The 16,862-nt window shown below is 45.9% G+C and overlaps 1 protein-coding gene across 1 annotated transcript in view; it reads right to left on the bottom strand.

The window, feature by feature from the left end:
• DMXL1 (Dmx like 1) overlaps positions 1–16,862 on the bottom strand; it is a 1,414,533-nt gene that overhangs the window by 217,422 nt on the left and 1,180,249 nt on the right. Inside the window, exon 33 of the mRNA XM_069226844.1 lies at positions 12,120–12,237. Coding sequence (XP_069082945.1) covers positions 12,120–12,237 — 118 coding nt within the window. The remainder of the gene's footprint in view (positions 1–12,119; positions 12,238–16,862) is intronic.

The raw sequence follows: 16,862 nt of genomic DNA, 5'->3' as shown, positions 1-16,862 counted from the left end.
AAAGTCCAGGGAGATCGCCACAGGGTGACCAGTCCCCCTGGACACTGCATCAATAATATGACATTGTCGGCATATATTATAGTGTGTAGCTCTTTGAGGTACAAATCTGCACTGGTCTGGTTGTACAAGTGCACCTAGTATCAGGAGCTGTCTTTTTGCGAGAATCTTGCTCAGCAGTTTATAATCAATGTTCAACATTGACAGTGGCCGGTATGAGCTTCCTTCAAGATGTTCCCTACATCTTGGGCAACAAAACTATTAAGGCCTCACGTAAGGAGCTAGGTAGCTCAGCCCGGTAGTGTGCCTCTGTATATATTTCTAGTAGACGAGGAGCCAGGCTAGCCCAGTATGTGGCATAATACTCAACAGGAAACCAGTCAATGCCCGGAGATTCACCATGGGCCATTTGATAGACTGCGGTATGAATCTCTTTTATTTGTATAGGTTTCTCCAGGTCCGCTACCTGGAGGGGGGTTAGTCTAGGGAGAGTTAAATTCTCAAGGTAGACTCGATATTGCACCGAGTTAGATTTCAAAGGCGAGGAATACACCACCTCATAATAACGAGTAAAGGCCTTGTTAATTCGAGCCTGAGTGTTTGTGAGTTGGTTTGTGTCATCTCGTATTGCTCCAATAATGGTTCTGGGTGTTTCAGATTTCAGTAGCTAATGTGCGTCCCGGTTTATCACCTTCTCTGAGTTGCCATGTGAGGTGGGACTTATAATCCACATCGCAAAGGTGTTTCAGGGCATCCCGATTTTGACGTATGTCAGACAGGAGGGGTTGTGTCTGAGTAGAGGAAACTACCTCCTTTTCAAGGACACTGATACGGTCCTCCGGGGTTGAGACTGTGTGAGGGAGAGAGGCCTTACCCCCCCCCAAGACGTGGCCACACAGTGGCCTCATGACCACTTTCATGGCATCCCACTCGACCCCTCGATGTCCCACAGTGCCTGCGTTTTCCAAAAAGTACGTAGTGACATGAGTGCCTATCGTTTCTTTGTATGCTGTATCCTGTAGTGCCTCTGCTTGAAGTCTTCATGTCGAAATCGGTGTCTTCTCACTACCCCAGTGAAATGTGAGTCTAAGGGGATTACGGTCTGACAAGGTCATACCCAAGTATTCAGAACTCAGACTGTGGGGCCAGCAGTCTGTAGTGCAGAAGAAATAATCAAGTTGTGTGTGAACTCGGTTTCCCAATGCATAATAGGAGTATTCCCTTTCCCCAGGGTGGCTCAGGTGCCAGACATCGTGGAGGTCCAACGCTTCAGCACACTTCTGGAACTATTTGGTACCATGTATGCCAGGTGTGTTCAGGAGAGGAGGCACCGATCAGTCAACGTCTGTGTCCTGTAGACAATGAAAGTCCCCTTCCCTGAGCCCCTGGGCTTGCGGATTAAGGAGCAGAGTGGGAGAGAGTGAGTTCAGGAGCGTGCCTTATGCCATGTTGGGGGTGTATAACAATACTGTTGTAAAGGGATGGTCATCTAGCACAAAATTGCTAGGTGATCACAAACACACCTATGCCATAACACAGGCCCTCAATCATGTAATGAGGTTGGTCAAGTGTCTCTGGTCTGTGCAGGGGTGAAGGCCTCATGTCTTGGGGAGCTTCCTTTCACAGGGCTCATTATTTTGGTGCACACTGCTGCTGCACTGGCCCCCTTACTACTCTTGAATACAGACAGGGTCTCCCTTCACAGGGTAATCTGCCACCTCTCAACTTGAGGGTGCAGAAGAGCAGTCTTCGCCTTCAGTCCTGAGATATATTTACTATTACTCCACAGCTGTTCTCTACATCAGAGTGCAGTTATTTTCTAATTAAAATATGACCAGTGGAAAAGCAAAAGGAGTCAATTTATAGGCAGTAGGAGCAGCGATCTAAATAGGAATGATTTGTACATCAATACTGGGACAGGCAAATATATCACAATGCATTTTCCTTTTGGTTGGGCACGGCTCCAAAAATATTTTCTTCAAGGGAATGTCGCTCTCAGGTGTGAATTGAATTCCAGACTCCCTCTGGACAGTCAGGTACTGCCATTGGGGTTGCCTCCAATAGAACTGGACAAAGGATGTGGAGGATGGACTAGCATCCAATCTAGAAATAAATATACAAAAAAGACAGGAGTACAGCAGAGTGGAGGAAATACAACATTTCTGACCACCACTAAATAAACAGGCTGCAATTGTGAAAGCTACATGTACAACTTTTGGGGTGGACTCTAGCAATCTGCCAGACAGCTACATACAAACATCTTGTAAAGAATTTGTCAGGACACTTGAGACTCAGGTATCATGAGCAAGGAAACAGATAGGTCGGTTAGAATGTAAAAATGAAGAGCATGTGGTTTTATCAATCAAATTCAGCGCACCTTCCATCTGGTGTACCCTTATCTAATAGCAAATATTTATCTAGTAAACTATGCTAAGCGTAAGATGGCGGATGACTGCTGCACACAAAGAAACAACACAAAAGGCGCCATTTTCCACTTTTTCTCCCAGTGTACCTAACCTCCTGTCCTATCTCAAGGGAAATACATAAGGTTTCTCTCAAAGGCAGGTACCCTGGAGATTATACCTGCCTTGTGTCGCACAGACACTAACTCCCGCAGTGCACTGTGGGAGCGGGGAGACGGCTGCACTTTCAAAAAAACAGTCTTATGAGGGAAACTTTCCCAACTGTTTGATAGGACCTATTAACTTTGAATGTGATGGCACCGTTTGGCAGTGTGTCACTGCCTCTTTGCCACTTGTCCAAAATGTAAACAGGAGATTCACCTCAGCTTAGCAGATATCTGCACAAACCCAGAAAAGCATAAATCCATTGTGGAGTTTTCTAAACATGGAGTGGCACTTCTTTCCTAAAAACTAGGCATAAGTATGATGCCCTTCTAACACTCTTGGTGTCATCCTCACCGCAAGTGACATGTTCAATACTTATATAGGCGCCACCTCGGAGCACTGATGTCAGTTACTTTTTTGACTTTCCAACCAGGAGCGTGGAGCCAAGATGAGAACTGACCACTGGCGAGGAAAAGACTAAGGCCCTGAAAGTGAGCGTTTCTTGTACCTGAATCAGTTCGCAGAGTAGGGTGGATCAGTAGGGAATCTGGGGTTAGGTATATTCTCCACCAGATAAGGTGCTACCGAAGGTAACTAACTTGTTTATCTGATAGAGACTTCTAGTCGCAAATTCCTTACTTCTGAATAGCTACCCAATAATTAGCTCCCTGGAGATGGGGCTGTGAACCTGATCACATCAAAAAGTCCAGCAGGACTGAACAGACTAAGGCGGTCATTCTGACCGCGGCGGTCGGCGGTCGCCACCCGCCAAGCGGTTCCCGCCGAAAGACCGCTCCGCGGTCAAAAGACCGCAGCGGCCATTCCGGCTTTCCCGCTGGGCCGGCGGGCGACCGCCAGAAGACCGCCGGCCGGCCCAGCGGGAAAGCCCCTTCAACAATGAAGCCGGCTCCGAACGGAGCCGGCGGAGTTGAAGGGGTGCGACGGGTGCAGTGGCACCCGTCGCGATTTTCACTGTCTGCAAAGCAGACAGTGAAAATCTTTGTGGGGCCCTGTTAGGGGGCCCGTGCACTGCCCATGCCAGTGGCATGGGCAGTGCAGGGGGCACCAGGGGCCCCACGGCACCCGTTCCCGCCATCCTGGTTCTGGCGGTGGACACCGCCAGAAACAGGCTGGCGGGAAGGGGGTCGGAATCCCCATGGCGGTGCTGCAAGCAGCGCCGCCATTGGCGGATTCCCTGGGCCAGCGGGAAACTGGCGGAAAACCGCCGGCTCCCCTTTTCTGACCGCGGCTTTACCGCCACGGTCAGAATCGCCCAGGAAGCACCGCCAGCCTGTTGGCGGTGCTTCCGCTGCCCTCCGCCATGGCGGTCATGGACCGCCAGGGTCAGAATGACCCCCTAAGTGCCCATCATGATGGACCAAGGTGTCCAGGCAGTAATGTTTTGTGAACGTGTGCAGGGATACCCACTTCACTGCCTGACAGATGCCTAGGAGAAGAATGTTGCATGCTAATGCAGTGGTTGCAGCCTTGGTTCTGGTAGAGTGAGCCCGCAAGGCGCTGTGTCTTGGTCTTAGAGGACAATTATGTAGGGGTTCAAATAAAGCACACATGAGAAAAGTAAGGACCACGTTAAGGTCCCACTGAGGCCTAATAAAGGGTGTGCGTGGGAAAGTGTTGCAGACCTTTGAGGAATATAGCCACAAACAGTGAATTTCAGAGAGAAGGTAGGTCGAGTAACCGCGAAAACGCCAAGATGGCAGATAGGTAACTTAACTCTGGCCAGAGCAAAGCCCGGCTGGGCTAGAGACAGTGCAAACTAGAGAACCTGTAAAAGAGGTGCAGATAAGGGGTTGAAATCATGAGAGGCACACCAAAATACATATTTTCCCCAATGGCAGGCATGTACCATCTTGGTGGAGGGATGACTGGCTGCCAGAGTAACATCACAGACTTTGGGAGAAAGGTTGAAGTCTGTCAAGTGCTGCCACTCAATCTTCATGAATGGAGGTGGAGGGGGTGCAGGTTCAGGTGCAGGACCCTGCCCTTTTGCTGCGGCAGGCGATTCTCCTGAAGAGGCAGCCTGATCAGAGGACTGATGACCATGCTCAACAGCTCAAGCTCAGGATACCAAACTCTCTGTGACCAATTTGGAGCCCCAAGAATGACTTGGGCCCAGTTGTTCCTGGTCTTTTTGAGAACTCTGGACATGAGAGGTATTGGCAGAAAGGCACACAGGAGGCCAGAGCTCCACTCAAGATGAAAAGCGTCTCGGAGCGAGAGTCGTCTTGGAAAATGCAGCATGCAGAATTGTTGACACTGCTTTCTCTGCAGTGACAAACAGATCTAACTAGCTCTCTCCCACCACTGTTGAAAGAGACCTTGAATGACCTCCGGATGGAGACGCCATTTGTGATTCCCTAGGCATCTTTAGTTGAGTTTATCCAGCCTGGTATTCAGAGAGCCCGCCAGGTGTGAACCAGGTGACGTTCCAGTAGACGGTCCACGACTTCACCCTATTTATTGTAGTACCAGATGGCGGTGGTGTTGTCCGTGAACACCTGCACCAGCCTTTCCTTGATCGAAGGAAGAAAGGCTTTTAATGCCAATTACATTGCCCAAAATTCCAAGACGTTTATGTGAAGCTTGGACTCCACTAGAGACCAGAGTCCTCTGATCTCCATCTCCTCCAGATGACTACTCCTTCCCAGAAGTGATACATCTGTCATTACAGTCAAGTCTGGTTGGGGAAGGGAGAGAGGTCTGCCACTGACTCAGTTTCAGTTTGTCAGCAACCACTGCACATCATTTGCAGTTCTCTCTGAGATCTAGACAATCTCGGAGAGACTGCCCTGATGCTGCACCCACTGGGCCCTCATGTCCTACTACTGAGCGTGCTTATGCCTCTGCAGGCATGAGACAACAGCAGGAGGCCATGAGCCCAACAGCCTTAGATTCAGTCTAACCAAAATCCAGGATAAAGGCTAAAACATCAGTATCACAGCCTGAATAGACGGCACTCGCAGCTTGGGAGGATAAGCTAGAAACTGCACTGTGTCAAGATCAGCTTCGATGAAAGGGAGCGGCTGAGAAATAGTCAGGTGTAACTTTGGCTCATTGATAGCGAACCCCAGCAAGTGTAAGAGCTTCACCGTAGTCTGAAGGTGGGAGACGACTGCCTGGGGTGAGTTCACCTTCAACAACCAGTCATCGAGGTAAGGTGAAGCCTGAAGTCCCTGACCTTCACAGATGAGCTGCCATCACCCCCAGTACCTTTGTGGACACCTGAGGGGTGATGGTAAGGCTGAAGGGGAGACGCACAATGAACTGAAAATTCCTGTGGTACACTGTGAACCGCAGATTACGTCTGGGGCTTGGCAGGACAGGGATGTGGAAAGAAGCGTCCTGAAAGTCCAACTCTACCATCCAGTCTTCTAGGTCCAGGGCAGACAACAATGTGCAAGCGTGAGCATTTTGAATTTCTCCTTCTTCAAAAAGAGGCTGAGAAGATGCAGATCGAGAATAGGAGAGTCCTCCATACTCTTGGGCACCAGAAAGCAGTAGGAAAACAAACAAGACTACTCCTGATGCCGGAACCCTCTCTATAGCTTCCTTGGCCAAGATAACCTGCAGTGCTTCATGAAGCAAGGAGAGCTGGGCCTCTGTCAGCCGGTCGTAAGTGGGTGAAATGGGTGGAGGGGGTGTCACAAAGGGGAGGTAGTAGTCCCTTTGGACAATCTGAAGTACTCACTAGTCTGATGTTGCTGTCCATCAGTGGGAGAGGTGACTGTGTAGCTTGCCCCTATAAGATGCTCGTGATGGTCTGAAGGCAGACTAAACGTGCTTGGAGGCAGTGGCTGCCGGGGGGTGGTGGACTGACCTGACAGCTGGCCTCCGGTCCCAGTGGTCGCTGAGATCAGCCCCCTCAGCCATGAAAAGGTTGGGAAGCCTGATTGGCCATGGGGTCTGGGAGAATATTGGCAGCTGGACACCCTTCGGTAGAAAGATATGGAAGGTGGATTGTGGTGGACGAAGGGCCTTAGACAACCCCAAGGACCTGGCCTTAGCTCTGCTGTAATTGAAGTGAGTGAGCGCTGAATCCGTCTTGTCCCCAAATAGACGAGAGCTTTCAAAGGGCATGCACATGAGAGAATCCTGGACATCCCCTAGAAGCCAGATGTTCTCAGCCACGAGAGGTGCTACAAAGGCATCAATGATCAAATTGCTCTATCCAATGAGTCAGTTATGTAAAGTCCTCATCTGATGGAGAACCTCGCTACATCTCTGCTCTCAGTAACTGCCTAAGAGAGTATGACCCAGGCGTCCTCCAGGATGACAGGCAGCACTTGTGCAACCAAACCCCAAGGAGCATAGGAATAACAGCCCAATAGGCATGTAGGGTTCACGGACCACAGTTCCAGGCTGGTAGAAGAAAACAATCTCTTATTTAAGGTGTCCTGCCTCTTGGATTCCCAATCCTCTGGAGTGGTAGGGAATGTGCCAGTGTAAATGAGGAGGCTTGGACCACCAAGCTGTCCAAGGTGGGGTGCTGTGTAAGAAAGCTTGGATCCCCAGGTGTGTGGCGATTGCAGCGGGCAATCGTCCTATTCACAGGATTCCTTGGGCAGTGCCAGGACAACGCCTCATTAAAGACATCTTTAAATTGGTGTAAGGCTTATGAGGGTGAAACTCTCGGCTGAAGCACTTCCATCAAAACATTTGTTGTGACTGCTATTGAGGGCAGATTAAGGCCCAGGACCTCAGCCACTCTACGTACCACAGCCATATTAGGAGGAGAATACAGGACAGTGTCAGGTGAGGAGTCTAACTCACTGGCTTCATCCAGTTCTGTATACCATTTGTCCCCCTCAACTGAATCTTCTCCATAAGGGTCCTCAGACCCCTCCCAAACGTTTCCCTCTCCAGGCCTAATCATTAAAAAGGTCGCTGGCTCTGCTCTGGGGAGGATGTCCTCGGTCAGTACCAGACGTGGCGTCAAAGAATGCCCATCCGGCTTGTTGTCGGAGTCAGGTACGACGATGGGGATAGTGCCAACTAGGGGCATCAGCAGCGCTGGGGGCATCGGCACTGGAGAGGGCACAGAGCAAGGTCTCATCTCGCTGCCGGCTGTGCTCCAGATCCAGCAGGGCATCCTTGCGCCAAAGGCGAACACACCGGCGTGGTCTCAGTAGGGGTCCCTTCCGCCCCTATGGAGCCTGATGGCACTCTAGAGGGGACTGGCTGCCCAAAAATGAGGTGCATGGCCTCAAAATTCCTTCAGTTGGGTGAGGGTTACTCTGGGAAAACCTGGAATGCGTGGAGCTGACCCAGGTTCAGAGTCCGGCGACTCATGGGGCCTGGAGTGCCGATGCTCCCTTGTCTTGTCAGATGACTTCAATGGACGCGGAAAAGTCGAACAGCATTTGGATTTCTTTGACTTCTCATGCTTGTGGATCTTACCCAACTTCCTCTAAGACTTCAAATGTGAAGACAAACATCGAGATGGGCTCTGCAAATGGTCCCAGGACCTCCCACATTAATGAGATCTCGAGTGTTGCGGAGTCAATCGACGTCAGGTGGCAAGGAATTGCGTGGCACAGCAGTCCTCACACACCCTGGAGTCATGTCCCAGCTCCAGACACCACAAACACACTAAGTGGTTTCTGTGACTGACATTTCCCGATGACAGGTTCCACGGTATTTGAAACCAGACAGTTTCTGGGGTGACATACTCACAATATAAGATGAAAAATTCAAAGTGTGACTGAATGGTAGCTCAATCGGGATAGGTGAAAACTGACAATATAGGTACAGCACACATCACTTTCGGCACATATGACATGGAACCAAACAACGCCACCAAACAGTGCTCAGGGGTACTGTTTGAAATTCTTCCGGATCCAACCTGACTCCTGGGTATATTCAAAGGTAAAGAATCTGCGGCTTGAATTCTTTATCAGAAACACCACTCGCCATATGAGTGCTCAATGAGCTAGATGCCAGAAACCTGTATATGATCACTCAGTTAAGAGATCAGTGATGTTGTGCAAAACAAGCTCTCCCTCTTGCCTGATTATTGTTCCAGACTTTGTCAAGTGAGTGTCAGCAGAAATAATGGTGGAACAGGAGTTAGGTCATTCCACATTTGGCAGTCATACCTGCATAGAAACCTTGGGCACTAGAATCTATGATAGTGGTGGCAGCTACAACCATGACTTTTTTGCCTGAAGATGTCCATCTTTTTCCTACGAAACAGATGTAAGGTGTTATATAAAGGTCTTTGAGTGTTCCTGCACTACTCTTATAACACAAATCAGGCCTTGGCTAAACAGAAATACATTTAGGAAACATGTAAGCTGCAGTTTATTTCTTCTACAGTGTTTTGATCAGATCTGGTTCGGAGGTGTTCAAAATGGGGTGTATTCTTAAAAGACCTGCTGTTACCAAAAACTGCAGAGAAACAATGCTTTCTTCAATTTATCATTGAAAATAAAAGACTGCAGAAGCCTTCTCCCACACACAATTTGTCGTGATCGTAGTGGTGTCTGTCAATAGTCAGGGAAAACATGTTTGACTCTCACACCTCATTCTGAAATAAACAGATGTCCAGATCCTCTCTTTATTCATCCTAAGTCCCAGGCTCATTAAAAATAACATTTATTAACATTGGAATTTCTTTTACAGGAAATACCACCAACTGTGAATTAAAGATTGCTGCTACTGGGACACGCTCTTCAATAGTTTTTTCTTACAGATTATTGAAAAGGGAATCTGTGACAAGCTTATTTTGGTCATTTATGTGGTCAAATCGAATGGTTGGTAAATGAAGCGGTAGTCTTGGATGCTGGGGCAATCATCAATAAGGCTGCAGTTCATAAGGTCGGGTTACAAAATAGATCGCCACCAGGTAGCAGGATGACAAGGAACATCAATGAATCAGTGGGCAGCATCAAATTATTTTGGTGCAGTTTCAGATGTAAGCATGAGTAGTTACGGAGGTCTTGGTGAGGACATCATAAGAAGTCTCTCATGGAATTCACATGAACAAGTACTATAGTAGAATTTGCAGGAATTCAGCCACCACTGAAGGGAGATTTCAGCCTTTCCACGTTATTTTTTATGGAAATGTAATGAAATACATGTGCTTGATATGATATACTACTGTATTAAAGACACCGTACACTTCCAGTATAATGGGGAATCATTAAAAAGTGTAATCTATGAAAGAAAAAAGATTTATCAAATCCTTCAGATGTACATCTAATCCCTGCCCTTTTAGGGCCCTGAATTGAAAATTCTACCAAACCAAATAAAATTAATTTTCAACATGTGACCTAGGATGTAACTATGTACCAACAAAGATCTAGGTTCTACCTAGGACACAAAGATACCTTTTGTGTGTGTGACAAGTGTGAGATGTATTCTAGTACGTCAAAAATGCCTTGTGGCAGCATGTAGCCAGTGAGTGCAGGAAGCCGCAACATTGTGCAACTTGGAATATGCAAGAAAGCACCAACTAAATGAATACATATAACCTTAGATAGTATTTTTGTATGGTAAAGGTCTTAAAAAAGAAATCAGCAGTATGAACCTGCAGAAACTGGATTAAAAAAATTGAATCTACAAGGAGGGGATATAAAAGCTGTCATACAACTATGGCATGACGATACACTTAATTTAGATGGAGAGGAGATTAAGCCAAATTTTACTAGATGCTTCAGCATTTAGCATAGCAAAGGAAATACACAAAGAGACTCAGTAGGTGTGGTGCATAGGGGCCACCCACTTGAAAATCTTGGCCAGGGGTATGAACTCAGGGAAGCTCTTCTTTAAATAGCAGACCTTGCTGTTCCCTGACATCAGTCAAACAAATGAAAGACAGCAGACAGAGATCAAACCTATGAACACAGATTTTCAAGCAATAGAAATCAGACTAATATTTCTGCAAAATAGGGCAACTAATTTATTGAGGATTGTCGATTTACCTTCTCTGTCAAAGGGTGGAAGAAGTCCAAACAGAGGAATCAATTAATTGAGATTGAACTGGGGTGGGCATGTGAAGTCTTAAACACCTGTCTGTCAGGCACCAACCTCCTCCTGTCTGTAGTTTATTTTCTTCCTACTCCTCCACTCTGCACACTCAGTCTGGCACAGTACGCAAATTATGAAGAATTTAGGCCCTCATTACAACATTGTGCAGCTGCACTCCCGCGGTGGTCATTACGACATCCCCGCTGGGCCGGCGGGGATGTCGGCCGCAACACGGGAGCCGGCTCCAAATGGAGCCGGCAGTGTTGCGGCGGTGCGACGGGTGCAGGTGCACCCGTCACGCTTTTCACTGTCTGCTGTGCAGACAGTGAAAAGCTTCATGGGGCCCCCAGGGCCCTGCGACTCCCCTTTCCGCCAGCCTTTTCATGGCGGTTCCTACTGCCATGAAAAGGCTGGCGGGAGGGGGACTCGTAATCCCCTGGGCAGCGCTGCCCTGGAGGATTGCAACCGGCGGGACCAACGTGGCGGAAAACCGCCAGTCCCGGCGGTGCGACTGCGGTGATTCCGCCACGGTCGTAATTCCTAAGATTGCACCACCAGCCTGTTGGCGGTGCAATCGTCAAAACAGCCCTGGCGGTCTTTGACCGCCAGGGTTGTAATGAGGCCCTTAGTGCTGAATTTGGAACTAATTGGATAAGCTGCTTAATGCAATCACACACAACTGCTGCCAGGATTTACAGGATTAACAACCTTGTTTGACAGCAGTAGTAACAAAGTTTCATAATGTGTGGAATACTAAGAGAAAACAATTTATTTCAAAGAAATACCACATTCTTAAATTATAAGCTTTTTTTTCTATTAATGGCATGGTGAACAAAAACTTATGCAAATATTTGCTGATCCTAAAGCAACTCATTTATTTTTGCACCTAAACAGAAAACATAAGCTGTCAATTCCAACTGTAGTTGCAGTACATGACGGTTTTTGTTTTTTAGTAAGCTGTATAAATTAAGAGTTATCAAAACATTCCCATTATAGCTACAGTATTATGCCACAAGGCTAGGAATGAGTGGTAAACAATTTTCATGGATACCATTAGGGCCTCCAAATTCATATTTAACTTTTCCATGCGACACCTAGTGTAACCTATAATGGTTGACTGGAGTCTTGTATAAGGAAGGACACAATGTTTTTGGTCTTTCAGCTAATTTATTGGCAAATCGTTGAAAACAACCTTTCGGTTACAAAGTACAGATTATCTGACCCCCATCCCATTGTACAGTATTTTTACCCTTTCTGTCCTTGATCTAATCCTTTGACGCAAGACCTCTCCATCAGAAACAACATGATGGAGACTATGCTCCTTGAGCACAGTGGCATTTTTAGCTAAAATATTAGCTTAGCTTTCACAGTGGTTTTATAGGCACAGAGGTTAATAATTAGAATACTGTGTGTCCATTTTAAATGTGTTTGAACACGTCAACTATCAACATAGAAAGGTTCTCATGTAATACTTGCGTATTAATGAGCTTAACAACATTAGCTGCAAATTGAGGAATGTAGTTGAATGGTAGATTACTTGTACAAGGAATAGAATGCAATACAAACCTCATTTAGCTCCCTTTTCTTTGTGAATATATTTCTGATGAATATTTCTTGGACTTCATCCCGTTTTACAAGGTACTGCCATAACCTCTTCACTGGTAATGCAGTGTGATGCTTGGATCTGTTGATAAAAGCCAGCAAAAGTATGCTTTACTTTATCCCATATGTTCTAGAAATAAAAAGTGTGAGTTAAACAACAGTTTCAATGTACTATTTGGTAAGTACAGCGAATGTACCCTCCTAAAACACAAGAGGGGAAAGGAGCAGTAATAGCCACCTTCTCACTCAAACCTTAAGAAACCTTGAATTTTTAATTGCCATTATTGTGCATGGGGATCCCAGACCTTGCGCTTAGATGTATAAACATTTTTATGAAATGACTTAAGTCACGCTCTGAACATATAGAAGACTATAGAAGACTGGTATTCATCTTCACTTTAATGTCATGGTAGCATGGACCCATAAGCAGCTTAGCATTCTTCCTCCAAATCATGTTGTCTGGTGTTTTGTGACAGAGATATATGGCTACACAGTCTGAATTACAAGTTTATACTGGAAAGATAGAAGAATATATGCCACTACAGAAGGAGCACTTGTCACATCACTTTGAATTAAAGCCTGCAACAATAGAAGAAAACAAATCCTGGTCATACATACGCTAGATCTAGCTACAAACCTCATATGCTTCCTACCTCCACGGCACCTCGATTTTTTACAAGGTGTGCATTTGTAAGTACCTAAGACAATCCACAGAACATGAAAACAGTCCCATCTAGGCAATGAGATTACATTACATTGAATTTGTAAAGCGCATGGCTACCAGAAACCGGGCTTCCCAGCGCTAAGGGTACCAATGAGCAACAGGCATTTCACATTAGGGAAAAAGGTAAAGGTACGTTTTTAGCTGTTGTCTTAAGTGCAACCAAATGCTTTTGCCTCTCAGCATGAGCGGAAGAGAATTCCAGGAGCTAGGTATGAAAATGATCAACCGCCACATCTAGATCTTTTTATCCTAGGTGTAACTAGAAGGCCCTGTTAGGTTGATAAGGTTTTATCAGTTGGTGGAGGATTTTAGGGCCCAACTTGTGTTTGGCACGATAAACCAGGCAGAGTACCTTGAACTGTCCTCTGCTGCTTATAGGCAGCCAGTGAAGAGTTCTGAGTGCTTCACTTGCTGTGATTTTGAAATCTCCAGGAGAATCCACGCTGCAGCGTTCTGGATGACTTGAAGTTTACTCATCACCACATTAGGGCTACCTAAGTAAGGCGAGATGCCATAGTCCAGGTGTGATAGAATTAACCCCCGGGTCACAGTTCTTCTGGAATCCACTAAAAGCCATTTCACGGTTTTCCTGAGAGCTCTCAATAGACCAAAACAGGTACCACCATTTTTTTTTGACTGAGGAGTCACAAAAAGCTGATTATCAGTAGTGAAGTCCAAACTCTTTACCTCTGTTTTATGTGTTGGACGATCCCCTAGCACAGTGGGCCAGCTGATTTGTTGCCAGAGTGATGAGCTGTTCCCTACCACCATCATCTCAGTTTTCTCTCCATTTAATTTTAGGCAACTGCTTGCCATCCATTTAGCTACCCTCTCCAGACAGCTATTAAAATGTTGGCCATGGTACCATGGGGCAGCGTGACTATCGGCTGTGTGTTGTCTGCTTAGGAAACCATTGTGCACCCAAAGGCACTAATGATATCTGACAATGGGCAGACATAGGTATTGAAGAGTTTGGGGCTCAGTGAGCCCTGTGGAACTCCACATCTCAACTGTTGAATGGTGGAGTAACATGACCCCTGACTGACTTAGAAAGCTCTCTCACTCAGAAAGGAGGCAAGCCATCTTGGTTCAATTCCGGTAATCCCTAGTGCTTCCAGGCATTGCAATAGAACAGCATAGGATACCATATCAAAGGCAGTGCTCAAGTCAAAAAGTATGAGTGCTGCAGATCCAACCTGATCAAGGACTAATTTGAGATCTTCTGTTACCCTCAAAAGCACAGTTTCTGTGCTGTGGTCTGCCCGGAAGCCTGTCTGGGTCAGGTGGAGGATGTCGTTAGATTTAAAAAATGCTGATAACTTCCTTGCTCAGTCCTGTGAGTAGGAATATGGGCCTGTAATTCTCCACTACTTTAGGATCTAACAAGGGTTTCTTAAGTGGGAGACGAATAATTGCATGCTTCCATTTTGACTGTACCTGCCCATTCTTCAGTGATAGAATATAAAGATCTGTCAATTTGGACAGCAATCCATCACCACCCTTCAGTAAGATGTCTATGGGGGCTGGATCTAATAGCGAGCCTGATGTAACCGATCTTGCCTCACATAGTACCTCCTCATGTAATCACAATGAAGAACAGTCATATTGGAAGAGGGAAACAAGTTGGTCATTTTTTTTAACCAGTATCATTTGATAGATATCTACTGGTTGATGTGACAATTCAGTCCTTACATTAACTGTTTCAAATATTTCTTAGAGGAACTGCACTAAATCAGAAAATATCCATAAAAGTGTGCCAATTCATGAGCAGTATGTCAATCAATATGGAAAACCTGTTCTACTTCGCGTTTAGTGCTTAGTTTCCAAAAAGAGAGTTTTTTTCCCCTTAACAGCTTTGATTTTTAATCATTCTGTATTACTTTTATTACTTTCAATCATTGAAAGGGCAATTCAGAAACTGATGGAATAACATGGAGGCAAAGCTGTGACTTGTTGAGGCTAAGTTCATCAATGCAGTTTAGCTTTGCTTTATTTGGCCAGTGCTTTTCGAAAATGAGCACTACCTGCATATTGGGAATATTATATTTACTTGACACAAAACAACACTTGAAGTTCTTTCTGCACAAAACGGAATAATTTAGGATAGTAAAGCAGTTATTTGTAATAACTGGATAATCTGCAAAGGTAGCAAATTTACAAACATGACACTGCAAAATGCTAGGGGTCCTATGCCATGCTCTGTCATACCAAGGTGGGCATGCCTCTATCAAAAAATGGTAGTCTTCCACAAGCACAGTGGCACATCTGTTTTTTATGTTTGCTGAGACATCTGTTCTTTTCACATACACACTGAGGAGAGTGGAACTCGCTGGGTGGAGCAAAGTGAGTAGAAAGTAGAATTTACAGTACTGCTGTTGATTAAAATGTATTGCACATTCCATGTGTGATGGAAATAAGTCAAGCATGTGAATCTTTGGAAGATGAAAATCAATGAAAGATAACAATACTTGGGAACTGTTGTTAAAGACAACTAAATATTTTTTTCTGCAGATGCTTGAGAATTGTGCACTTGAGCGCATAGAGGGTGCACTGTGCAAATTAACTTAACTCAGGCAGGAGGCCAACAGAGGGCAGTGCAGTCCTTCCTGCAGCAAAGCAGTCCTTCTAAGTCTTCCACAGGTCCAGAGGTGTACTGAAGAGTTGAGTCTGAGGCTCCATTATTTATACGTGGTGCCCACTTTGAAGTAGGCGAAGGTTCCTCTCTTCCTGCCCTGCCCCCAGCTTGTCTAGGACACAAAAGACTAGTGACAAAACTCTTTGTGAGTGTGTTCAGGCAGAGCCTCTGCGATGTACAAGTATGGTAGGTGACAGTGCCTCCCCCTTGTTAAGTCAGAGTTTCTCATCCTGCCAACACCTAGCCTACCTTTGTTTTACTGCCTGGGAGCAATACAAAAAGACCAAATGCCAGCTACTATTACAACAAAAGTAGATTGAGTCCGAGAACGGGTCCAACCAATAGGGAGGGAAAGGAAGAAATTTCCTCAACAAGAAAGGGGGGAGGGGGGGTAGAGGAATACACTCTCTGTTAGGTCAATACCGTTCAAAACTAAAGTATTCCTTGCCAAAGAGAAATCTCCAAGTCCTTCGTTGAGCAAACAAACCAAAGGTAAATCAATAAAGAAAATAATTATTTTCTTTATGTACGACTCTCACTCCCTTCAGTAGTGGTACACTTCATCATCGGGTCCACCTCAGCCCCTAAAAGCCAGGTTGCGCTCTATCATATTTCATGGAACACTTGAATATATCCTACCGGGGGACATAAGATAAAAAATATCTCACTTTGACTACAGGTATCCCTTTATTCACAGTCAAAGTGGGCATAAATTAAAAACATATAGGAGGGATCACTAAGATTTTACGGTCCTAAGACCCTCACTTAAGTGGTCGATTTGTTTCAGCCCCTATAACTGGCCTATATTGTCCTGGGCTGTCATCAGGACATATATCATGTAATGGACCCAGTGTCAACGTGAATTTGGGTGGGTAGCACGCCCCTGTAGTCACACACAGTTGCAAAAGTAATGTGCAAACACAGAAAACATTATATCACCTTATGTTAATGGACCCACACGTCTTACTTAGAGAAAATTAGTCCACATCCGGCTGTGCAGGGCCGGGCGAAGGAAGGGGAAAGTATTGCTCTAGCTATGGGAGAAAATCTGCCTACTCACCTCATCAAGGGTAGCACGCTGCACTCACACCTGTTCGTGTCACGCTCACTTCCCGCTTCTGCAGCTGGTCATATTGTTTGAGCGGGTTAAATTCTCCTTCATCAGTATGGGTGAGAGGGGCATACCGTGCAAGAGGCATGGGTCGTGTGATGTGTTGGTGTCCTACACGGAGGTGCTTCATTTCCCAGTGGTAAAAACTGAAAAAAATACTCAACTGGGAAAGACCCTGCTTTGATGGTCCCTAGGGGTGGACCGTGTTATGTTAGAATGGTAGCACATCACTCCCAA

Source organism: Pleurodeles waltl, chromosome 1_1 (genome assembly GCF_031143425.1).
Source record: "Pleurodeles waltl isolate 20211129_DDA chromosome 1_1, aPleWal1.hap1.20221129, whole genome shotgun sequence".
NCBI classification, from domain to species: domain Eukaryota; kingdom Metazoa; phylum Chordata; class Amphibia; order Caudata; family Salamandridae; genus Pleurodeles; species Pleurodeles waltl.
The sequence above is the reverse complement of the archived record's forward strand: the minus strand, read 5'-3'. Positions and strand labels throughout refer to the sequence as shown.